The following is a 26,814-nucleotide window of genomic DNA, read 5'->3' as shown; positions in this document are numbered from 1 at the left end:
ACCCAGAAGCCACTTGGGAGAGATTTAAAAGGGAATAGTTCAAAAAACAAAAACAAAAAAGATGGTTGGTTGGGTGAAGTGGAAGTGACTTAGCCAAGCCTTAATGCTGCGTAGTTCCATTTCTATTTTTCACCCTTGCACCCACTGTGCAACAGTACTGGATGTGCCCATGGTAATGGTGAGGAAGCAAATTGGTAGGATGCTAAACAGCCAAGATTGTAGACCTGCTATTTCTACAGATTGGAGTGAATTACAACAGCAACAGTGTTTTATTAACATTGGTGTTGTACAAATCTAGACAGCGAACTGGTACTGTGACATCCCTATTGTCTTCCTAAATCATTCTGATAAAGGAAAAAGCTTCTAAAAAATATCACATCATTTTCCTGCTTCATTCTGTAATTTTATTGCCCAATTATTCATTACAGTTTTTCAATCATTTCACATATCCAACCATTTTCACACCATTGTAAACCACATCAGCAAGTTAATACATAAAGCTTTGCATTTCAAAAAACTAGACACTTTAGTAACAATATTACAAAGGTTTTTTAGCTTCAAAAATAACTGAAAATGAAAAAAATAAACTTTTAAAGAATTAGCATCATAAAATTAATTTATTCCAAGTAAAAATACAAAATAATATTAATGACATTGACCAGATATGAAAGTCTCTCCCAGAAACAACTATATTAATGGTTGAGAAAGCATTCCTTAAAGAAAATCAGAAATAAAAATGAAAAATATGTCAATGTTTAAATTTCTCTTAGCAAAAAATCTTTCTAAAAATAACAATGAAAATCTGTCTCAGTACAAAGGCTACATTACTATTGAAAAAATACCAGCATGAAGAAAAGGTACATATTTGACAGTAGAAAAATGATCTTAGTGAATCACAATGTCTAAAGTTTGCAATGAAAATAAATTTGCAATAAAGATTTATGCCTTTTTTCTTTTCTTTTTCTTTTTTATACAAACAGTACAAACAGTATTGCACATAACAACAGATAGTCGAGGTTAAGTTGCTTTCAAAAAGAAAATCGACTAGTTCAAGTCTCGCATCAAGGGAAGGCCACAAGTGGGCCTGTGGTACCCAGGGGCTCCTTCATCCAGTTACAGTTCAGAACATTTTGTTTTAAAAAATAACTTCTTTTCTGGAAGGACCCTCTTAGAATAATGGGGGTAAGATATTAACAACTGGGGGTGGGGGGTGGGGCACATTCATTTACAAAACAAAAGGGGACTTGTTATAATTTAATAAACTAAAAATTATCTTTAAAAAATACAAACAGAAGAACTCTCACAATTCTGGTCAGTCGTGCATAATCGCTTGATTATAAATATACAAATTAAGGGCAAAACAGGTTTTTCACCTTCTGTTCACAACTTCCAGCACCAAAGCAGTTTGTTTTTAAATTTCCTTGCTGTACTCATTTTAATCATTTTACATAACTTCCATCATCTCTTCCCCCCTTTTCGCCTTTCTTTCCAACTATGTTTGTATGCGGAAAAGAGATATTTCTTCATAAATGTTTAATTGTTTCACATAATTAGGTAGACTTCGGTAGGATAGCTATGATCTTCAATACAGTTATAAAGCTCTAACTTCTTCATTTTCAAAAACGCAAATAAGCATGAAAAAAATAAAGTTACCCATCTGTTAAATCATTTCCTCACAGAATTAAATTAATATATATTTTTTCTGAATAAACTTACTTAGAAAATATTTTCTTTCCTATATTTCAAAATTGAGGTATTGCAAAAGATCATGTCAGTCAGAAAGCATGCCTTTTTTCTTTAAAAAAGAATAATCTGCCAACTATTGAAAACTGTCTAGTTACAAAAAGTAGTGCATAACAAATCTTGTATAGATGAAAAAAAGAAGGGAAAAGAAGAAGAAAACCCCAAACAAAACAAAATAGGTTGCTGGGCTAGATAAAGCAATATCACAAAAATGCCCAGGAGAAATTGCGATACCAAGAAGAATGAATATTTTTAAACCAGTAAAAACTATTTTTTTTTTTCAACAGAGAAAGATTTTCTCCCCCCCGACCCCCCAGCCAATAATTCCAACCAAATACTAAAAGAAAATGTAGAAAGTTACAACATTAACAAGGCCAGCACAACACTCAAAATGGGGACATTTCAACATCTACTATGCGGCGCGATATCCAGTCAGACTGTCCCCGGCCCTCCAAAACTAGGGATGGGGTGGGGTGGGGGGGAGAACAAACCCACAGAAAACCCAGAAAAATAATGTACACTTGTCACATTTTCATAAATAGCACACTAATATGTGTTTATGTATTTGCCTTGTAGCCCCATATTATATGCTAAAAAAATGTCCACTGTTCAGATATAGGTTTCAAATATATTCAAGCTTCACAGGATACATCCAGGATTTAAGAAATTAAATATCATACCCAAGTTAATTTTTGTATGCAGACATTTCTTTAGCACCGCTATTCCCAATCAAAAATGTGCCCCGTTTATCAGCCACTATCAAAGCTGGTAGTTTACATATGCTATTGTGAGCTCTTTGGTTTCCTGGACATGGGCTGCAGCTACATAAATAGTGCAAGCTTTTATGAGATAGGAACTAAGAGCTCAAATTTTATTTTGTAAGTGTGCATATGTATTTGTGTCTGTGGTTGAACTTTCAAAAGAGTGTGAATGGTAGACATAGAGGCTTAAACAGTTAGTTTGATCACAGTACTAGACATAATCACTTTACTATATAAAATAAATTGCACAATATAGAACAGAGCACCGCAAAGTACTTCGTCTATCATTCACAAATCTGCTTAAGGATATTTCTACATCTATTCTTTTTTAAAAAATCTTGTCATGATATAGGTGATACGGCTATGGGCTGATTTTAACTTCAGAAGCATCTACATAGACTTTGACATGCCTTCCTCCAGTCAGTAACCTGTGCGTATATGCGTGTGTGTGTTTTAAATTATTTTATTGAGTACTTTGCAGCCTACATAGAATCTTAATTGGTGCACTGTGGGCAGATTTTTGTATTAGACATCTATAAAAAAAATTATTGCATGCGTCAACCTGATTAAACATGCAGTCAAAACTATTGACCTTCCTTGGAAGCTTTCTGAATGCTCTACTGATCTTCTTTCAGCAGCCATCACTGTTTTAAATCACATAATTATCTTTTTAAATGATACCCTAGCTTGAATAGAGTAATGTGGTATTAGTAATACCATCTTAATAGCAGCAAAAGCTATTGCAGCATACATTTACATAACACTAAAAGGCCTAAACAAATAGGAAACCCTCAGCAAAACAGAAAAGGGATGGGGGGGGGGGGTTGGGGGTGGAGAAAATGTGATCCGGCTTATGAGGTATCATCCTTTTCAGTAAAAATAGAGAGCAACTAAAGATTGTTTAGGGTTTTCCTACTCTGAATGATTGCTGAATATCCATTGTAAATTTTTGCTACATCTGTCACCTACTTGTGAGTGTTACCTTTGGTAAATCATGTGCTAGGGGCAAATCAAAGTTTCTGAAAATAAGTGCATGCTCCAGTTTTAAAATAAAAGTACATAATTAAAAAAAAACCTTAATCACATATACACCAACCTAGTGGAGGCTGATGACCATAGCAGTCTACTTATTGTTAGCCGTGATAAGTCTCAGGTGAGAAATTAAGGTACCAAGCAGATGTTTGTGTGAATCAAAGTGCAAAATCAGTACAGTTACACTCTGCTAGGCTTGTATTATACTGGACATAGTGTTCAGTAATGTGACTGTAAATAATCATAATCATCATTATAATCATAACCATCATCATAATAAAAGGACCCATCTCTTCATTAAAGTCAAGGATGAATGCACAGATTTCCAGAACACAAAAGCCCTGAGGCATCACTCCTTTCCCCTTCAATCCAGTTGGCTCCAGTACTGCTGGCCTTCAGCCCGGACCTCAGCTCCAACGGAAGGGCACATGGCGTGGCCGGTCACCTCCTTCCTTCACAAGCGGCTTGTGGAACTCTCGTCCAGCCCGAGAATGAATACTTGCCCAACAGTATTCACAGTAATACTGCAAGCAGGTAACATTGGCACAAAAGAACGGGGCAAATTTTCCGCCACAGCGAGTACCCTGGCATTCATCACACATCTGATCATCAAGCACGTATGGCTTTACTTCCACCTGTAAAAGGAGACAGGTACAGAGTCAGTATCGGTAAATAAAGAGCATCTGGGAATGAGCCTTGCACATTGGGATTGAGCAGAACCCCCAAGAGCTCTAGTGCAACCTCTCACATAGACAAGAGCTAGAATGCCCTAGCTTTAAAACAAAGAGACAGGGTTTTTCAGCTTTGAGACATATCACACACACACACACACACACACACACACACACACATATATATATATATATATATATGGATCTTTGGTTATTTGGGTTTTCTCCCGCATAAGAACGGGAGTATCTAGTATCTGCCTAGATACTCCCAATCTTACACGGTAGAAAACCCGAATAACCAAAGATCCATATACAAATATCCGCGAGAACCTCAGAAAATATAAAAATATATACTTACATTCTGTAAGCTACATTGAGTCACCGTGTGCTAATAGGCGGCAATATAAATTCCCTAAATAAATTTTATATATATTTTCTTAAGTTTTCGCGGGTACTTACATGTATGGCATTCAGCTTTGTTCAGGTATTTTCCCACGTCATTGTAGTTGTGCTTTTAAAGTTGTAGCAACGTTTCGGCAGAATCTCATCTGCCATCATCAGGCTTCTGTATAGTGTTCATCTGTGAGTCAGACTTTTACAGTGGTTTCAGATTTAAATTTGGGGCAGCCTATTGCTGTGCCAGAATGGTTTTTTCTTCACCCTTATTGGTTGGGAGTCTTGGTCTGTGTTTATTGGTCTTGGAGTTTGCTGTGTTCTGCTTGATTGGTGTTTCTAATATCTTCTGTCTGTTTTATGGCTCTTTTTGTATCTTGATTGGCTGGCAACATTAATAAAGTAACACCAATAAAGTAACACAACACAGACCAAGACTCCCAACCAGTCAGGGTGAAGAAAAAACCATTCTGGCACAGCAATAGGCTGCCCCAAATTTAAATCTGAAACCACTGTAAAAGTCTGACTCACAGATGGACACTATACAGAAGCCTGATGATGGCAGATGAGATTCTGCCGAAATGTTGCTACAACTTTAAAAGCACAACTACAGTGACGTGGGAAAATACCTGAACAAAGCTGAATGCCATATATACATATATGTATATGTATATGTATATATATAATTATATATATATAATTTATTTAGGGAATTTATATTGCCGCCTATTAGCACACGGTGACTCAACGTAGCTTACAGAATGTAAAATCTCATATAAAAACAATAAAACTAATAAGAGTCATATAATAAATATAATAAAATCACCTCCCACCCCCTGCTCCGGCAACAGCACCTCACATGACCCATTTAATCCTGCTCTGGGTTCCCCAGGCCGGGGGCCATTCTAATCTCTGGGGGGATGATATTCCAGAGAGAGGGGCCACAATGGAGAAGGTCCTTCTTCTAGGTCCCACCACGTGCATCTCTCTAAAGGATGGGACCCGCAACATTCTCTGCCTCCTCACTCTGATTATAGGAGTGGTAATTTTAATTGGTATATCATGTCATATCATGCTTTTGCAAATTTAAAAAGTTATATCAGAAAAAAATAACTGACTTCACTATTTTGTAAATTATAAGTCTGTTATGGCACAGACCCTGTAGACATAAGCTGGTGGAGATGGTGGTGGTGGTGGGAATATACAGTTCTGTCAGCTGATGGCTACACTTGAATACAACTCATTGAGTGAAATAGGGAAGCTTTTCATTTAGAAGATATAAAAATATAAATAACAAACATGTGGAAAAGAGGAGAGGTATTGGGGTCATATATTATTGCAATTATCTCTTTCAGATCAGGGAACAAGAAGAATGAAAAATGGGCAAGAGTTCCTTGCCTTGCTATCAATCCTGCAGCAATTCTCTTGGTATCAAAATTCTAGCTATTGATTCCAGCATTTCGAGCTCAGAATCACAGCTAAATTTCCATATTTCACAGTATTTGTAGGAAAGCCTAGTCTTTGTTATGTATATTGCCAAATAAATTCTGCCTTTAATTTAATCATTGTTAAAATATTACTGTCATTTCTTTCCCTATTACAAGGAATGTTTAGCATCTCTTTTTTTTCAAGTTTAAAGTCATTAAGATTTAGAACGGAAAGGCCTATACAGATATTCCTCATTTAATGACAATTGGGATTGGCAACTCATTTGCTAAGTGGTGCAGTTATTGTGTGATGTCATGGACTGTGCTGACTTATGACATCAGTTCCAGCTATGGTCTTTAATCGAATCACCATGGTCAATAAGAACAATGTCATATGACCATAACTTGTGACTTCTTCCAGCTTTTCCATTGATTTTGCTTATTGGAAGCTGGTTGTGAGGGTCACAACAGGCAATCACAGGGCTGTGGCACACTGTGACCATCATAAATGCATGACAGTAGCCAAGTGCTGTGATGGCCACTAATTTGAGGACCAGTTGTAAGACTAGTTTTTATTTATTTATTTATTTATATTTTATAAGTTCAAAGGGATGCTGAACAAATAGACAGAAAGGGAGAAGTATCTGTAAAACTATTAGGCATATTTGAGTATGTTCCATGTTAAAATATAATTAGCCTTAATACTCTATTATAAGTTCTACCTTTCTCATACTGCTTTATTTTTCTTGTAAACATATTAGATATTATGATCAAACATTTACTCCTGCCTGTTCTAAAGAATTTTTGAAAAATGTGAGAGGGTGGAGCTGACGTCGCGATGATACGGCATGCGATCTTGGAGGTCTGAGATCGCTGCCGATATCTTTGCTCCTGGACGGTCCTATCGGATCTAAACCGTCCCGAAGAGACGGTGAAAGTGAAGAGCGCATCCTGTCGATCCCAGGGATACCGCAAAGTCCCTGGTAGATCTGGGAGAAGCTCTTCTTGCCAGCGGCAAAGAGGCAGCCATTAAAGCTGCTGAAGTTGGGACAGCTCCGAAATGGAAGAGAACAGAAAGAGAGAGTGTGCCGGTTTGGTGAGAACTTTTTTTTTATTCTAAGATCTGAAAGGACACCCTAAGGAAAATAAAGAATCTGTAAAAGTTTTGATAGAAGTGATTAAGCGGCGATTTTAAACAGGAATGTCAAAGTAATGTTTTGTTTTGTTTTCTCATTGCTGGATTTTCTATATATGACCTTGTATTTTGAAACTGGACTGTTTTTTTCATTTATATCTATTTTTTTCTTCTCCTTTTTGATTTTGTGATATTTTAGGCTAGAGGCTCCCTTTAGTTATTTCATTTTTAAAAAATATCTTTTTCTTTTTTTATTCTTATTATATCCTGCTCGGAAAAGGAGGGGGAAAGTGAGAGCAAAGAAACTTTGTAACACTGCCAACTAGAGGCTTGAAAATATTCTATTTCCCTGTGACCAGACAAAGCTGAGAAAGAAAGACCTGAGACTCTTTTTCAAGGACATTGCTATTTGATAAGATAGAGGGAATAGCATGGGAGAGTATTATTTCAGATGCTCTTCTGGGTTTCTATCAACAGCTGGAGTCTGGTGTTGAAACTAGGGGGAAAAAAGGTGATAAGTTTTTGGAGAAGAGAGCTATAATAAGAGCCTTGGAAAAGTGCAGTGTGCACTTTTTACTTTTTCTAAGTTTTGCTATCCCTCTTCACCAGCTTTATTGTATTTCTTTCTTTCTTTTTTGTAATAACTATATGGGTTTTTGGCTTTGTTGGAGCTTGTCTTTGTTTTTCTTTTTTTCTTTGGAAGTCCAACCTCTACGTTTGTTTTTTATTTTAAAGGGAAAGCCTTAAAAGCCTTCTCCCCCGCCCTTTCCTGGTATTTTTGTTTTTTCATCTACCTTTCTGGTCTATTCTTATGTACTTTTTTCTATTTGAGACCTTTCAATTGGATTAAGGTGTTGAAGAACCTGAAGAATTTTTCCTTTTCCTTTTTTTTCTTAAGCCTTTTTCTTCATCTAACTATTGATTGGATTAAGGTATACAAGAACCTGAAGAAATTTTGTCCTCCCTTCTTTTTTCTTTCTTTTTATTATTATTATTGGGCTTCTTTTTTCTACTATTTTTATTTTGAACTATAATTGGTTACTTCACAATTGGATTAAGGTTTAGAAGAACCTGAAGATTTTGAATTGCTTAAAATAAGTAGGAAATTTACAGCTCCTGATTCTTCAACTTCTACTTCTTCCTCTTCACCATCTGGAGGACAACGTTCAATACAGACAATGTTAAAGCAAGAAAAAGAACAAGAAAAAGTGACTCTGCAGATGATTATGCAAGGAATTCAAAATATTCAAGCAAGATCAGAGAATATTGAACAGAGAACAGAGAACATTGAACAAAGAACAGGGAAAACCGATGAAAAAGTGGAGAACATCCAACAAATGATGTTGAAGTATGATGAGAGATTCCAAAAAATTGAAGAAGAAGATAAACAAGGAGACAAGAAGATTGGAGATATTGATAATAGATTAATGGTGGTTGAACAAGATAAAAGTGGTATGTTGAGATGGGAGATGGATAGATCAGAATTCTATCTTAGATTTCAAAATGTAGAGGAAGAAAAAGGACAAAACTTAGCTGAGATAATGATAGAAATACTGGCTGAAGCTTTGGAAATAACTCAAGAGAAGATGATGGATGGAATAGATGAGGTTTATCGAATTTTCACAAGATATGCAATGAGAAATAGCCTACCAAGAGAAGCTCACATTAGATTTACAAAGAAAGCCATTAAAACGCAAATATTGCAAGTGGCAAAAGAGAAAACATTGAAATACAAAGACAAGGAGATTGTGGTCTTGAAACAAATACCCAGAAGAGTGAGAGAGATGAGAAGAGAATACCGATTCCTGACTAAAATGCTACTTAAAAAAGAGGTGAATTATAGATGGCTGATTCCAGAAGGTTTAATGTTCACATGGCAAGAACAGAGACATAGAATTGACTCAATTGAGAAAGTGGAATTATTTTATACAGAATTTTTTGGAGGGAAAGAGGAAGAAAAAGAGATCTCACTAATTGAATTCCAAGAGGACTGCCAAATGGCGACTGAAAAAAAAGAAGGTGCAGTAGGTGGAAAGGTGGAAGCCAAAGAAAAACGTGAACTAAGATCTACGAGAGCTTCTAAACCTAACTATAAAATATAACCATGGAAGAGAAAAAATTGATTACAATTAATATAAATGGACTTAACTCAGCCGTCAAAAGAAGGAAAACCTTTCATAAATTAGAGAAATTAAAATTTGATATAATTTGTCTACAAGAAGTACATATTAAAAAACAATATGAACAATTGTTGGTACAGCCAAAATTAGGGAAAATATTTACTTCCTTGACACAGTGTAAGAAAAGAGGAGTGGTTTTATATATTAAAGAGACCACCCCAGATAAATTGATCTATACAGATAATGGTGGAAGAATATTAATAGTGGAAATAATGGACAATAATATGAAAACACTCCTGATTGCAATTTATGCTCCGAATGACAAACAAGAAGAATTCTACAAAAAATTACATATGAAAATAATTGAACTGGACTATGCTATATAGTTATGATGGGAGATTTTAATGGAATTGTAGACAATAAATTGGACTATACAGCACAGAAAACAAAAAAAGCAAAACAGAAAGACTCTCCCTAAATCTTTTTTTAAAATGGTAGATGAAATAAACTTAAAAGATACATGGAGAGAAAGAAATGCTAAAACTAAACAATATACCTTCTATTCAAATAGACACCTATCATGGTCCAGAATAGATATGATATGGATGTCAGCAGATTTAATAACTAATATTCAAGAAATAAATATTGAAACAAGTACCTAGGTAGATCACAATCCAATGACAATTAAATGGAAAGGACAAAAAAGAAGATCTAGATGGATGTTAAATAATACTATTTTAAAGGAAAAAGACTTCACACAGCGGATGGAGAAAGAATTGGCTTTTTTCTTTAGAGAAAACAAAAAAGAAGATACATCAATTCAGAATGTATGGGATACAATGAAGGCATATGTTAGAGGCTTGATAATAGACTATACAAGGAAAAGGAATACTATGAAAAGGCTAGCCTCTAAGGCCCTAGAGGATGAGCATAAGAGACTTGAAAAAGAGCTACAGAAAATCCCACAGAAAAAGGACATCAAGCTAAAAATGGATATAATTAAACACAAAATGGGTCAAATAGAAAAAGAAGAATTAGCACAGAAAATTAGAGGTGCTAAAGAGAACTACTTTGAAGACGCAAACAAACCAGGTAGATAGTTAGCATACAAATTGAGAAAGGAGAAAGAATCAAGGAAAATATTGAAATTAATAGATGACCAAGGCCAAGTTTGCCATGGTAGCAAAGAGAAGAAGGAAATCATTCGAGACTTCTATGCGAAATTATATATGCAAGAGAATATTGATGAGGAAAGAGTTAAACAGTACTTACAGAATGCTAATTTACCTCAGATACCTAAAGAGACTGAAAAAATGTTAGAAAGCAATATAACGATGATGGAGTTAACTGAAGCACTCAAGAAGCAAAATTATGGAAAGGCACCAGGCCCAGATGGACTTCCAGCAGAATTTTATAAAATATTACAAGAATCGTTGAATCTTCCATTGCTAAAAGTCATGAATGAAGTTATGTTAAAGAAGAAGATACCTAAATCATGGTCAGAAGCCTATATTACACTTACTCCAAAAGAGGAGGCTGACCCATTACAAATTAAGAACTATAGACCCATTTCTCTATTAAATGCAGATTATAAAATCTTTGCTTCAATATTGGCAGAAAGATTTAAAAAATATTTAAATAATTTTATCCATCCCGATCAAAATGGATTTCTGCCAAAGAGACAAATTAAGACAATATGAGAGTAATCTTGGACACCTTGGAATATTACGAGGCACATCCTGAAAAACAAATGGCTGATATTTCTAGATGCACAGAAGGCATTTGATAATGTGAATTGGCGATTCATATTATTATTGTTGGAACAGATGGGTTTTGCTAGAAAATTTATTCAAGCAATAGAAGCTATATACTATAAGCAAACGGCAAAGGTAATGATAGAGGGAGAACTGACACTCTATCAATATAAGAAAAGGAACAAGACAAGGGTGCCCACTATCACCTTTGTTGTTTGTGTTAACTTTGGAAGTGCTAAACAGAAATATTAGAGATGAAAAGAATATAAAAGGAATGAAAATCAAAAAGGAAGAATTTAAGTTGCAGGCATTTGCAGATGATCTGGTTTTCATCTTAGAAGACCCTTTAGAAACAGCATCAAAATTGATAGAAAAGATAGAGACATATGGAAAGGTGGCTGGTTTGAAAATAAATAAAGGTAAGACAAAGGTCTTGACAAAGAATATGCTATTAAGACAAAAGGAAGAACTGGCAGACCTATTGAAAATTCAGGTCACAAATAAGATTAAGTACTTGGGGATATATTTGACAGCAAGATGTAGTACAATAAAAGAGAATAATTATATCAAACTTAAACAGCAGATAGCGCTAGATTTGGCGAAATGGGAAAATTTACAACTGTCACTAATAGGGAGAATTTCAACAATCAAGATGAATATACTACCCAGAATTTTATATTTGTTTCAAACAATTCCAATTCGCCTTGGAAAAGACTACTTTGAAGATCTAAATAAAACTGTGTCGAAATATATATGGCAAGGCAAGAAAGCGAGAATAAAGTTAAAACTTTTGCAAGATGCTAGAATTAGAGGAGGATTTGGTTTGCCTAATTGGGAGTTGTACTATCAAGCTACAAATTTGATGTGGGTTAAGGAATGGATAACACTAAGAAATACTAGATTGTTGACATTAGAAGGACATGATTTGTTGTTGGGGTGGCATGCTTTTTTATGGTAAAAAGGAACTAAAACACAGGGGTATTTTAGAAGACATTATATACGGGAGTCTCTGTGGTTAAACTGGGAGAAGATTAAAAGACAATGTTATTTGAAAATTCCAGTCTGATTATCGACTATTGAAGTATTTTCTTATCCTATAATATACAAAAAGGAACAAATAGTTAGATATGGTGAAATATTGAATGAAAAGGGTGAACTTAAATCTATACAAAAACTAGAGGAACAAGATATAAAGATGAATTGGTTTTCATATGCGCAAATACATTCAAGGTATGATAAAGATTCTAAAACAGAAGGTTTCTAGGATAAACTGACGACTTAGATAAGATTTTGACAGGTACTGATGAAAAGGTGATTAAAAAATTGTATGGATATTTATTAGAATTTAAACTAGAAGAAGAACAAGTTAAAGAAACAATGATTGCTTGGGGGAAGAATTTTGGATATGGGATTGATTTAAAGAAATGGCAAAAACTGTGGTTTCAAAATTATAAAATGACAATGTCAACAGCATATAAAGAAAATTTGTATAAAAGGTTTTACAGGTGGCATTTTCCCCCAACAAGAATAGCAAGAATGTTCAAGAATAAATCTGAAAAATGTTGGAAATGTCATCAGACACCCAGCTCATATTACCATATGTGGTGGACTTGTGCGGATGCTAAAAAATACTGGACTAAAATCCACATGTGGTTGGAAAAAATGATAAAAAACCATATAGACTTGAAACCAGAGATATTTTTATTGGGAATTTTACCTGAAATATATAGTAAAGACTTGAAATACCTGATTGTAAATGTATTAACAGCGGCTAGGATTGTATTTGCTAAAAACTGGAAAAATGAGAAAATACCTTCACAGGAGGAAATCATTAAGAAAATATTGGAATGTGCTGAAATGAGTAGATTGACATTTGAAATTAGAGAACAAGAGGATAAACAATTTTATAAAATTTGGGATCTTTTCTATCAATGGTTAGACAATAAATACAGTAATGAAATACACAGACTTTTAGAAAATAATAAATATATAAAGATGTACTTTTTTCTTATTATATCTACAAAATGATTTTAGGATAGATTTGGGATGATAATATGAACTGTTATAAAGGTAAATAAGTAGACTATGATTATCTTGTAAAACATGAATAAAAGTATAGTCAAATGATTGATTAATAATGATACTAAGGTATTTAATTTTTGATTGACAATATGAGATCATATGCAATGTAATTGTAATTGAAGACTACGAAATGGAAGCACAAAACAATTTGTAAACCAACCGGCACACTGTATATACACCTATGGAAGATAGCTTGATGTTTTTATGTTTTGTTTGTTTATGTTTGTTTTTAAAAACCAATAAAATTTAAAAAAAAAAGATTTTTTGAAAAATGTACTAATTTATATTATAGCCTCTGTAAAGCAACTATTAGTCACATTGGATAATCCTGGATTATAGATCAATGAATGGTCCAACTTCACCAGGCATCTATGCAACATGTCTGCAGAGTTAAGCCAACCAAAGATGCTTCACTTACCCGTTTATCGATGTCATTGTGCTGGAGCTGGACAAAGCGTGCACTAATAGCAGCAATATAGCTCTGCTGATTGGAGAAAGCCACTCTACCAGCACCTTTGGGGTACTTTAACTCTGGGTCTGTATCAATGCCAGCATAGCAGACGCCTCCATACAAACGATCCATAATCATAGCTAGTTCAACTATAAGAGAACATGAATATGGTGAAATGGCCATAAATTTAATCTTCAGAATCTCTGGCACTTCTATACAGTTACTGTTTTTACTTATTTCTTAGGAACCCGATCCCTCAATTGTCTTCCATGAACTACAAAATGTTGAGAGCAGTAAGAGGGGGCAAAAAGAGTTAGAAAGATCTTCCTCAAATTGAACATGGAGTAAACCCCCAAGAAATCTAATACAGAACACCTCTGGCTTATCACACAAGAGACAATTTATACATCAAAATTTGATTAACCATAAGAAAAGAATGTTATTATCAGCATACTATTATAACAAAAAAAACCCAGTTATACTGCAATTTCAACAATTAGAAGTAATAATAACTAGTATTTAAATACAGTTTTGGATTGTATGTTTAATTGAGATAATTAATCTAAATATAAAATATAATTTGGATACCAAATATCCAAAGAGATTATTACCACCACTTCCAAAGTTTCTTCCTAAATGGCTTGAACTAAAAAACAATACTATGAGATACATAGCCCTATTAATAAAAATAGAATAGGTACATTAAATTTAGTATCCCATGTTTAAAAAATCTTGAGCTGATTTTAAGTAATCAAATGGAACTAGAATAAAGTAATCTATCAATCAATCTCTCATAGCAATCAGCTAGGGTTAAAAAGACCAATTTAAAGTAGAAGATAGAATTAAAAGTACATCTGAGAAAGCAATATAAAAGGACTAAATATAAACATTATTAAAATTATTTAGACAATGGAAAATCGACAAAATTTAAAAGAAACAGTTACAAATAAAATAGCAAACTACAATAAAACAACTTTTACAACTATTTTACAAATAAAATAGTTTAATTAATAGCTAATTAAACATGTTACAAATATTGAGACAAAAGCTGAAGTATTAGCCAATGCACAAGGAAAGTTTCTCTTTTGAAGCATGTTGTTTTTATTACTGGATTATAGTAAAAGGAATAACATTTCAGTGTTTCTGACAATATTTGATAGTAGTAGATGGTTGTATACAGCACATAGCCTAAATAAATAGATGTAACTAATTATTTGAAAAAAGTCTCAGTTTGACCTTTTTTAGAACAACAGTAGAAGTAATTCTCAATTACTGACCATAGTTGTGACTGGCAATTCCATTGGTCATAATGTAAAAGTCATGCGGCCATGCCAGACTTACAATGTCAGTTCACCAGTTCCAGCTGCAGTTATTAAGTGAATAACCATAGCCCGTTAACCACAATATTACTGAACGGTGACCTGTGACTTCCTGTTAGCTTTCCTAATAAAGGTCACAAGTAATCATGTGACAATGGGACACTATCACCATTGTAAATGAACACCATTTGTCTAGTGCCCAAATTGCAATCGTATGACCACAGAGAGGTTGCAATGGCTACAACTTTGAAGACAAATAGTCTCTTTGTTTAATGTGCTTGTAAACTTTGAATGATCACTGAATGAGTAGTGTTTAAGAAATATCTGCAATCATTCCCAAAGACAGGAGGTATCATACAGGCATTTCCTGATATACACCTATCCCTTTAGTGAACCAAGATGATAAAATATGCATGTCAATATTGGTCAATAGATTATCCTCAATGATTGGTAACTATATTAATCTGGATTAATTTGGATTTATCAAGAGCTAATAGATTGGAAATCCAATTAGGTATATTCTTAATATTCTACATGGAATAAAAAAAACCTGGCCTTTTTATTCTAGATGCTTACGAAGTCTGTAATATGTATGGTAGGCATAGTCATTGTTGCTTAAAACATGAGAAAAATACATATTTGGAGTTAAATTTATAAATGTAGTACAGAAATTATATTTTAAATTAAATGTGATTGCAAGGCTCAAATATACAGATTCACAATATATAATTTATACAGAGAGGAACAAAATCAGTTTACACATTCTCTGCTCCAATCTGTAATATGTCACTGAAAGCCCTTTTATACAAACAATAACACTGGTCACAACAGTTATTGATAACAGTAACAGCCTCATGAGGAAGCAATGTATAGGTTTTTGGTCAAAGAAGAAAAATTAAAATAATTTAATAAATTTTAATAATAAAATTTAAAAAATCTGAGGCATTGTTTACAAGCACGATTCCAAATTATAGCATCAGATAAGGGATAAAGTTGCCATAAGCAATATATCAGATTTTTTCCTCCTTCCATTCAATTGTAACAGTTTCTTAGAGATTATCTGAAGAAGTCCCTGCAAGGTTTCTTGGCAAGATTTTTCAGAAGTGGTTTGCCATTGCTTCCTTCCTATGGTTGACAGAAAGTGACTGGCTCAAGGTCACCCAGCTGACTTTGTGTCCAAGGTGGGACAAGAAATCAGTCTCCCAGTGTCTATCCTGAGACTTAACCACTATACCAAACTTGCTCTCATTGGAATTTTAATTTCCCTCCAAGTTTCATGTTACAATCATTAAATTTAAATTTGTTAATACATAAAATTAAAGATCAACTGGATTATAACACTCAACAAAAACTATTTTAGTGAAAACTGTCTTCTTAAAAATAATTCTACTTCTTAATTATTTAAATCTTTTCCAAATACTATATATTTCCTTAACTAACAAAAACTAATCTTACGGTAATTTTTAAAAACAAAATTTGTATTAAAAAAGAGAAACCAATCTGGGAAACATTGATTTATTTTATCAGTTTTCAACTGATGCCTCTTCCATTATATTAAAAGATACATTTTAAAAAATGGACAAAGATTGAAGAATTCAAACTATCAGTCAAAACTTGCCATCATTTTAAATGAAAGACTATTATTGTATGTACAGAACATTCAGAATCCTATCTTACATTTTTCTAATAAAATCTGAAAGTAGCATCAACCTTTGCATTATGCTCTTCCCTGTTAAGTTGCTAAAGACAAAGGAAAATGGAGGATTAGGCTATTTCAGGGATGTCAAACTGGCGGCCTGTGGGCCAGATGCATCATGCACAGACCAGGCCCACCCTAGGGAATTTTCCCTAATGGGAAAAACATCATGAAACACATGATGGCAATGTGACATGGTGAGTTTAACACCCGTGGGCTATTTTAACAACAGTATGTATAAATTCTATCAGTCCTTAAAGATGAAGAAGTTGGTTTATGCTTATAGAGTTCAAAAGGACAATTTTTGAAGTAGAGAAAAATATTAAAGGCAATGTCAAAAAATATGTCACATTATGAAAGATTCTGGAATGCTTCCTATTTAAAATATTCAGTCCAAAAAAATGGGGACTTGAGACATACTAAAGAACTGCACTTTGTAAATTTGAATTGAATACTGAAATATGTAGCAAGAATTATTAGGATTTTTATTTAAAATAATCTGGTATTTCCAGAGAAAGACTTAATATTAATTATATGAGGACTGTAGTAATTCTTCTTCACTGGATATTGACAGTGCTTTCAGGGTTTTTTTTTTAAATACTCCCTCTTGAATTTAACATAGCTGCCTATGGTAACTGGAAGGACTCCTTTGGTGAAGAAAACCATAATCCTTTCTATAAGGATAAATAGATAGGATTGCAATGTTTTTCCTCCTGAGCTTCAAACCCTGGTAATAGCTGGTTTGAGAAGATCTCCCAGTCATCCTGGATAAATTTTGAAATATAGGAGAGAGAAAGAATAGTATCAAGCAAAAAACACTTATGAGATTACCCAGTTGGCTCCATTCAATTGCAATTTAAAATAGCAAATATACAAAAAGAAGAGAAGTAGACTCTAAATAAAACTAGGTATCAAGCTTTAAGAAGTTTTTCACAGTCAGCTGGCTTTTAATATTTTTACTCACCAGCTCGAAGGGGTCGTGGAACTCCTCCCACAAAAATAGTTTTTCTGGGGTCTAAAGGTTGAGAACCATCCATTACAAAGTCACTGTCGCTTAAATTCCAAGGTCGAATTTGTACCTGAAATATTCCAAAGATCAGTTTCCTTTTAATGTGCCTTTTGAAAATTAATCTAAGACTAACAACTTTTATGTAATGCTTTAATTATCCATATGTATCAAAATCAATTCATGGGCTGAATGTTTTAGAAGTCCTCTTTATAAAAACATGTATTATATTAACTAAGGAACACCAAATACACATTAGCTTTTGTCAATATAGCAAGATAGTCTCATATATTGCCTAGAAAATGATAAATTTCTATAGATCGTACTGGAATCTCTTCAAACTTACTTTTACAGTAATGTCTGCTAATCATAATATCAATTTGTTTTGCAAGTAGGAAAAATTAGTTAAAGCTTAGTGTAAGAGGTTCACTTCTGCATGGCATAATAATATGATAAGCAGAAAGACATGCAGCTTACTACGTATTTATGTATTTATTTAGGATGCCCACAAAATGTGTAAACTTACTCTCTGAGACATCAAAGCAACATAGAGACTCTATAATATTAAGACAACTCAAATATGAAGCATCCAATATACCTATTATGAATAGTTGATAAGTACAGAACAGAATAACAGAGTTGTGAGCCACAAGATAGTAAAGCACTTGCAAACATGAAGATGTGAAGATTTTGCTAATGCAACATGAATAATTTTGATGAAAAACACAGAACTTCAGATTAAGGTGCAGAACAAAGAATAAGATAAACTATTTGTCATATGTCATAACAAAGTACTCAACAACTTAGTTTATATCACAGAAAAGTTTTTCTATCCTTTCAATCTTGACTCAGTTACTCAGTTTTTTTTATTTTATATGAGAATAAAGTCCAGGCTATTTTGTAGTTTACATAATTCTTCAATTTCTATAATTAATAAACTTTTTGTCATGCCCCTGGTGGAGATTGACTCTGAGAGAGAGGAGGAACAGCTGACAGGAGTGGAAATGTGGCTCCAGAGGTTGTGGAGGAGGATGGGGAAGGGCAGAGGCCAACTGGGCAGCCAGAGGAGGACCCAGGCCCATCCCCTATCCATCAAAGGGAACACAGGGAGGAGAGGATAAGGGAGAGACGTGGTCTACTGGGGAGGAGAGGGCCTTGATCCTCTTCATGGGCTGCAGCTGTGACAACTGAATAAGAGGACGGACATGCATATGGGTGAGTGCTGGAAACAAAGTGTGGAAATATCTCTAGTTTATGGTTCCTCTCTGAGTTTGGCGTCCTTCCCAGTGTGTGTTCTGTTATCTGTGGACATCCTCCAGCCCTTATCTTGCCTGGTTTGTGTTGTTTTTTACTTTTTATAATTTAAACGTCATTTCCTCCTTCTTATAACTGCTCGTGTAGGAGTTTTTTGTCTCCGGTCAAGGATATTTGGAGCTTGGAAGCAAAATGAAGGAATAAAAGGGGATTTACCTGGTTTTTGTGACTGTGTTTATTTTGTATCCCACTCTGGGTAATCACACTTTCCTTTAAAGTATACATTTTTGCTATTAAAATCTAGGAAGCAATCAAATCCTAGAAGCAAAAATATCCACATAAAATGATTCACATATATTACTGACCACAATTGGAATGTCTACTCTGTCATTAAGTGATGTAGTTGTAAAATGAAACATCACATAACCATGACCATCATAGGATGGCAGTTTGGGAGTTCCATCTGAAATCATTAAGAAAATCACCATGGGTCGTTAAATTTGACATCATGTAACCATGGCTTGCAACTTCTTGCTGTCTTTCCCAATGACTCTGTTTGTGAGGAGTTGGCTGTAAATGTTGCAAATTGTGATCACGGGATCGTGAGATGCTGCAACTATCTAAATGTATGCCAATGCCATATTGGAGGACCAGTTGTAAGTCTCTTTCTTGTTGTAATTTGAAATGGCTGCTGAATTAATCGTTGGTAAGCAAGGACTTCCTGTATATGCATGTAGGATCTTATTCCATAAATGATACTAGACAATCTAATGGCAGGATTGGTTTATGGAATTGGAGAGTCAATTGTAATCCTACATAAAGCCCTAAACTGCATATAGATTCCTGCAAAATGTGATGCTAAATCTATATATTCAAAATGGAATACACATAGAATCTGAACTAAAAATTAAAAATTGAACATATTGGATTTTTAAAAAATCAACTTAAAATAAAATCTTGCCTAGGAGAATGTGTTGATCCAATCAACTATTTGCTAACACTACAGTACAAATAGACTCCATCTGTCTGTTGAAAACCCCCATCAAACTGGATCACTGTCTGGCTAATATAGAATTGCACATCTGAAAATCCCATTGGCTGCCTCTTTGGGGCAAGATGATGTAGCAGGTAGCTATAGTTTCTGTGTTTTCATATCCTCACTGCCTCATTATTTACTTGAGCCTGCCAGTCTGTTACACTCCTCCCAGTCTCGGGATCAATGCAGCTTGCTATGTTCCACCTCCCTTGAACTGGCTAGGAAGAAAGGTAAGCGAGGTAAAAGTAAGGTAAGGTAAGGTAAGGTAAGGTAAGGAAGGATAAGCAAATAAGCATCTGTTCAGCTTTCAGGACCATAAAGATTCTGGTTGCTGGTGAACCTGTAAACAGGAAATGGATAAAATTCTATAGGGTATAGAATAGGGTGAGCAGTTAAGGTGAGCAATTATTCCCCTTTTCATGACTTTGCTTTTCAAATTAAATATGCACAACTCTGAACTAACTGCCTGTTATGATTTCAATAGATAATATATTATGGTTTAAATATTTCCTTTAAAATGTCCTTCTATAAGAAGTACTATAAGATAGAAAGAAACCAGGACTACAGAAACACATTCCATTCCATTTTATATAAAGGGGTTTATATTTCTTGAGGAACTGCCTCTCTACTCCCATCTAATACCACATGTTACATTTCTTTCGATAAGGAGACAGGTTGTTCAAACAATATGCTCTGCTATCGAAAATATAGTTTTTGCTACTTAATAACATTTTGAAAGCTAAAGGAACGTTGAGTGAAAAGAAAATGCATTTATTTACTTAAGCTAAGAGATCTGTCTGAATGGAAAGCATTTACTTTGTTCATTTAAGTGGTTAGCTAGCTGAACTCAGATAAACTCTTGAATATTTTGTACTGAACATTTTCAAAAGAACAAAAAAAATCTGATAAATCTTACATGTGAATAAGTAGATATTACATATCCACAGCTAATACCATTTTATTTATTGTTTTAAAACTTCATTCTGCGTAGAACTTTTTACACACTCCCCTCAGCAACAATATAGGGGAAACTCCACATGGAACTGATTAATCTGAAACAGTTAGTCAAGTTATTTTGTGTTATTTGCTGCATTGGGACAATCACCCTGTTTTCATTGACACTTTTTAGTAAATAGCCCAATATTTTATATTTGTATTATTGTAAGCCAACCTTTTTGAACTGAGCAGCATAATGTTTATATGCTGCTCAATTCCATATATGTTTATATGCCAATAATGTTTATATGCTGGTCAATGGAATATATATATATATGGAATATTATTATTGTTATTCCTATTATTCAACTGAATGTAATATAATACAGGCAAGAGCATGATATTTGATGCTTTTATGCTGTTATTATGATTCCATGTTATTGTATATTAAAAAGTATATTGCTCGCTCTCGCTTTCCACACACAGTGTGCGTGCGCGCGCACGTGTGTGTGTGTGTGTGTGTATGAGAAGAGAGAAAGAGAAAGAGAGAAATTGTGCTAGTTATTTGCTTCTTTGTTATGAACGTATGTTTATATTATTTGTTTGCTCAAGGAAAATAATAAAATTTTAGTCATCATTCTATATAACAGATTAAACAATCCAAATGTATGGTATCTCCCCAATTCTCTAGTGGAGAAAGTAACATATATGAAGCTTAAGTCAGCAGAATGTTGCATTGCTTACTGACTCTGATCATAAAGAGTTTAAATATATAAGTGGAATGAGCAAAATCAACATTGAGATAATTTTCTGTCTTCTTGAATTTTAATGACAGCTGTTTTGTTGAGATGAAGAATTTTTAAACACATACCGAAGACCAGGATAGAATGTTTTAAGACTCACAGTGCACATAAAATGAATACAATGGACAGTATAATGGATGCAATGATTATATTTGAATACATAGATGACCTTCAATGTAACCTTGAAGGTTACAACTACCACCAAGAAAATTAAACAAACTCAGGATTATAGTACTAAAACTGCCCTCATCAAACTGAACAGGCAACTCCTTTTCAGAACATTTTGTTTCAATTATTGAAAGAAATGACTACATTATAATTTTACTTACTGGTTTGTCCTTAATAGTGGGACTTGATACACATAAATAAAGTTTACCATCTTCTTCTAAACAGGCATCTATCAGAGCTTGAACAGAGCTTTCTTCCTGGAATAGCAGAAAAGCATAACCTTGGAGGAAAAGAATAAAATTAGTAAATACAAATTATAAAAAAACACAGCACAAATAACAGACATAACATGAAGGTTGTAAAACAACACAATATTTTCAAAATGTCTTCAAAAACACAATATCCCTGACCCCAAACCATAACATTACAGGTAGTCCTTGTTTAGCAAACACAATTGGGACTGGCAACTTAGTGGTTAAGGAAGTGATTGCTAAGTGAAAACATAATTGCGTTTATGATCTTACTTCAGCTTATCTTCACTTTATAGACCTGCAAAGATGAAAAATGCAAGGAATGATCATGATGTTACTTTTTCATCACCATTGTAGCTGCAAACAGTTGCTAAATGAGGCAGTTTGACTGATTGCTAAACAAGGATTATATGTAGTTTTTCCCCCCACTCTTTTTACAATTCACTTATAACTACCCTGCCAATAAGCAATCATGAGGTATCAAATAATTAATTGAAATCAATATATAGCATGTTTATAGCATTCCTATAATTAAGAGAAGTTGTCCAATCAATAATTAAATAAGGTTAGTCTGACAAGACATACTCTTGGTAAAACCATGTTGACTTCATATATTTATTGCATTATTTTCAGGGTCCTTACATATGAATGTGTTTATTAATTGCTCTAGGATTTTCTAAAGGTACCTATATAAGATTGAATGATCTATAGATTTCTGGATCTTTTTTTCATATTTTCAAAAACGGACAAGATTTGTTCTCCACTCACCTGCTACTTAATTGTTTTTCCATAATTACTCAAGGATCATATCTAAAACTCATAGCCAACTTCTTTGGTATTCTGGGATACAGTTTTTTCCAGCCTAGAATTTTTAAACTTAATTTCGTAGTAATAGGTTTTATTCTGGCTTTCACAATTATCTATGTATCAAATATTTTCTTATTAGAGACAACTGAACCAAATTAGGAATTGGGTAGTTCTGTATTTTCTTTGTTTCTTGCTCATCTCTCTTATTTTGTTTTGGTTTAACTTTAGTTTTAGTTTTAAAAAGTCATCTGTGCAATCATTTATATAATTCATATAATTCCAATGTTTTATTTATAATTGTAAGTTATAAGCTATGATTATGAGATTGGACAGAATTTTCCTTTAAGAATGTATTTATGTATATTTCATTTGTGATTTTTTAAGTAACATAATATTTACATAATAATAGAAATGATATTCTGTGAACTATGTCAATAATCATTAGAATAATAGAAATTACTTATGACATATTTAACAGAGTAAATAACGTATCTAATTAATGTATGTTATAAATTCATAATAAACTAGCATAGTAATTAACTAGCACTGTAATCTGCTGTTTAAATACACAAAAAGTCACTGTTTCCTTAGTAATCTTATAAGTATGAAAGTCTGATGAATTATTTTCAAACAGAAAATTACTCAACAGAGAAAAAATTATGAATCATATACAGATAGTCCTCACGTAACAACTGTTCACTTTAAGACTGTTTGTAGTTATGATAAACTCCAAAAACTTACTTATGACCCATCCTTGAAAGTAAAACTGCCATCCTCCCCCACCCCACCCAACCCACAGCCACACAATCTTATTTTAAGAGTTTGGCAACCAGTTTGAATTTATAGCAGGTTGCAGCATCCTGCAGTCACATAATTTGCAATGTTTTTTGCCAGTTTTCGGCATCTTTTTGCCAAAAAAAATGCCCATTTTGGAGAGTGGATTTGCTTAACGTTCCTGTGGTTCACTTACTGACCACATGATTTGCTTAGCAACTCTGGTGACTCATTCTATGGCCATTGTAAAAACAATCATAAAATCAAGTCAGGTTATGTGGTGACCCGCTTAATGACTGTAATGAATTACAATAGAAATTCCAGGTTCAATTTCTGGTGTTTATTTTATGAACTTTAAATATGGACACCTAGCACTGAGAATTTTACTGAGATATTATATAGTAGACTTCTTAGCTGGGATAATCTCCAATCTAATGCTGAGATCTTACAATTCTGGGAATTCTAACAGAGTTTCTAATCATTATGCTGGAAGTTGTCTGCTAAAATTCTGACAGCTCAGAAGCCAGTTATAAATAATCTGGAACAGTTGTGACAAAGTGTTTATCACTTTCAGACAGACATTCATGGGCAACTGGCAGGCACTTTGAAAGCTGTTTCTCATATTAGTGCCTTGGCAAAAAATAGAAAAGACTTGTCTTCTGCTAAAATATATTTCACTCAAGAATATTTTTAATAAACACAAGAGAGCACTGATTTAATCTTCCAAATGCAGGGTGCCTTGAGAACTAAAGAATTCTTTATTGGAGTTCTCAATTCCTAAACCAAAGAAGTTAGATTATATTAGATGGTATGAAGAAATTCAGTAATACTATAACCAGAAAGAAAAATTGCACTAAAACACAAAAATTCCACTTCGCATATATAAGTGAAATGTGATAAAATGTTAATATGTTGGAAAAACTTATGAAATGCTGCTGCTAGATAAAGGAGTGAAGAATATTCCCTCGTTATTCTTGTATGTTCTATGCTTCTAAAGGATAAAAATGAGGAACATTTCATAGTGTTTTGGGGAATACAGAAAGTGCTGGCTTTCTCCTCTTCCTGGCAAATGAGCAGAATCAGAAAAGGCTAAAATGTTAATGAAAAGACAATACTGAAACTAATCTGCAGATAATTAGTAATCAGCTGGTTAATTAGGAACTGAATGCATATTAGGCATCTGATAAAATAAAAATAAAACTTTAGCATACAAAATAAATTTATAGGTTAATATATTAATAGCTTCATTTAAATAATCAAGGTAGTTTTAACCTTCCCATTCATAGATATTTTATACCTATTGAAAGAGATACTTTCATTCTTCATTTGCAAATAAAATTTTTTAAAAAGTGCTCTAAACATTAAAAGTTACTGAGATAAATGCAGTTGTTCTTAACAGTAATTATTATGTACCAGATTTTTGACAATTATTTTGAAATTATTCTGATAAGGAAATGTTTAGACATTTGAAAAAGATACAAAAACGTTTGTATCCTACACTCTGTGCTCTGATCACACTGTTTCTACAATAGTGAAGGTCAGAATTGTACTTATATACTACTAGTATATACAATTCTAGGATTGAGGAAAATGGTACATTATGATAAAAAAGTGTGGTATTGACTGCCCTATCATGAATAATACCAATATCTTCATGTGAAATTACCCACCCAGGCTGGATAGTTATTATACAAAAGATTCAAACAACCCATGTTGCAGGATATCCAGAAAAATGGTTATGAAACCACAGAAAACACAGTATTATTATGGGTAGAATTTAATTGCAGATATGCAATGGCATATTGAACGTTAGAACAGAAATACATGACAAAGTTATAGATGACAAGGAAGATAAAGCCAATATTTCAAGCACTGAACAATGTATTTATACAAGGAGAAGAACATTTCTCTGCTTCATAAAACTGAAACAAATTACCTTTAGGTGGAAAATATGACTTGCTTTCAGCTTTGTGAGGCCAGTCCACCACGAGAGGTCCAAACCTACGAAAGCTAGCAGTGATTTCATCTATAACAAAATAATAATTAAGACTCATCAGAAATAAAATTGAATGATAAAACTAAGTAATGTTCCTTAATGGTTCTGATTTTTTAAAGTACAGGTAGTCATCCACTTCCAACCATTCATTTAGTGACGGTTTGAAGTTACAGCAGCAGGAAAAAAGTGACTTAAAACGGTTCCTCGCATTTATAACTGTCACTGCATCTCCAGGGTCAGTGGTCAAAATTTGGGCACTTGACAACTGGCATGTATTTAGGGTGGCTAAAGCATCCGAGGTCATGTGATCACCAATAAGGACTTCCCAGCCAGCTTCTGACAAGCTAAATCAATGGGGGAACCCAGATTCGTTTAATGATCAGTGATGGCAAAAAAAGCATGTAAAATCAGGAACGAACCATTTAACATCTGCCTTGCTTAGTAACATAATTTCTAGTCCCAACTATGGTTGTAAGTCGAGGACTACCTGTATTTCATGTGCCTGAAGTTCAAGTTTTTCAGTTTTGGAACTACAGGTGTACAAAACGTTTTGAGCATGAGGTCCCTTGAAATGTTGAGCATTCAGAGCAAAATGGAACAGGATAGAATATAATTCTTTATTGGCCAAGTGTGATTGGACACCCAAGGAATTTGTCTCATAAGCTCTGTGCCCCCATACAACAACAAAGGGATAAGTCATAGATCATAAATCATAGTTACAATGAGTTGTTTTGAGCATTTTTGAGGTGTTTTGAACTTGAAAAAAAGAGCTATTCTAACCTTGAATATGTCAAAGGCAAAAGCAGAAGTGCCTGTCAGTTACCCTGAAACACCTCCAAAATACTGGAAAAAGTCACTGTGTGTTTGAAACAGCACTTGTATATCAAAACAAGATCTTTCACTAAATTTTGCACTTCATATATTTCAAAACAAAGCTTTATTTGGAATCAAATTTCTTAAATTTCTTTTTTTACCCTGTGTTAACTTCTTTCCTTGTCTTATCTGTGTCTAGTTTTTTTGTCTTTTTTTAATGCAGAGGAAAAGAACCTGTCAGTGAAGTCGAGGGCTACTGACTAATGCTAATATACTGCTCATATGAAATGTAGATGTAGCTCTGGCTATGGAAAAACATACTGCTTTAATATTAATAAAAGTAACACCAGAAAAATAAAAAAATATTTATATTCCCTGTCCTATGG

The 26,814-nt window shown here is 33.7% G+C and overlaps 1 protein-coding gene across 19 annotated transcripts in view; it reads right to left on the bottom strand.

Moving 5' to 3' along the window:
• Positions 1–381: 381 nt before the first annotated feature.
• CPEB3 (cytoplasmic polyadenylation element binding protein 3) overlaps positions 382–26,814 on the bottom strand; it is a 103,811-nt gene continuing 77,378 nt past the window's right edge. For all 19 annotated transcript variants that reach the window (XM_026710556.2, XM_087932462.1, XM_087932467.1 and 16 more), the window contains 5 exons: positions 25,556–25,645; positions 21,949–22,067; positions 17,549–17,663; positions 13,537–13,718; positions 382–4,171 (listed from right to left, as the gene is read on the bottom strand). In XM_026710556.2, coding sequence (XP_026566341.1) covers positions 3,944–4,171; positions 13,537–13,718; positions 17,549–17,663; positions 21,949–22,067; positions 25,556–25,645 — 734 coding nt within the window. In that variant the 3' untranslated portion in view covers positions 382–3,943. The remainder of the gene's footprint in view (positions 4,172–13,536; positions 13,719–17,548; positions 17,664–21,948; positions 22,068–25,555; positions 25,646–26,814) is intronic.

The sequence above is a fragment of the Pseudonaja textilis genome, chromosome 4 (assembly GCF_049901715.1).
Source record: "Pseudonaja textilis isolate UNSWEBS1 chromosome 4, rPseTex1.2, whole genome shotgun sequence".
Taxonomy (NCBI): Eukaryota; Metazoa; Chordata; class Lepidosauria; order Squamata; family Elapidae; genus Pseudonaja; species Pseudonaja textilis.
This window is presented reverse-complemented; position numbering and strand designations above follow the sequence as displayed.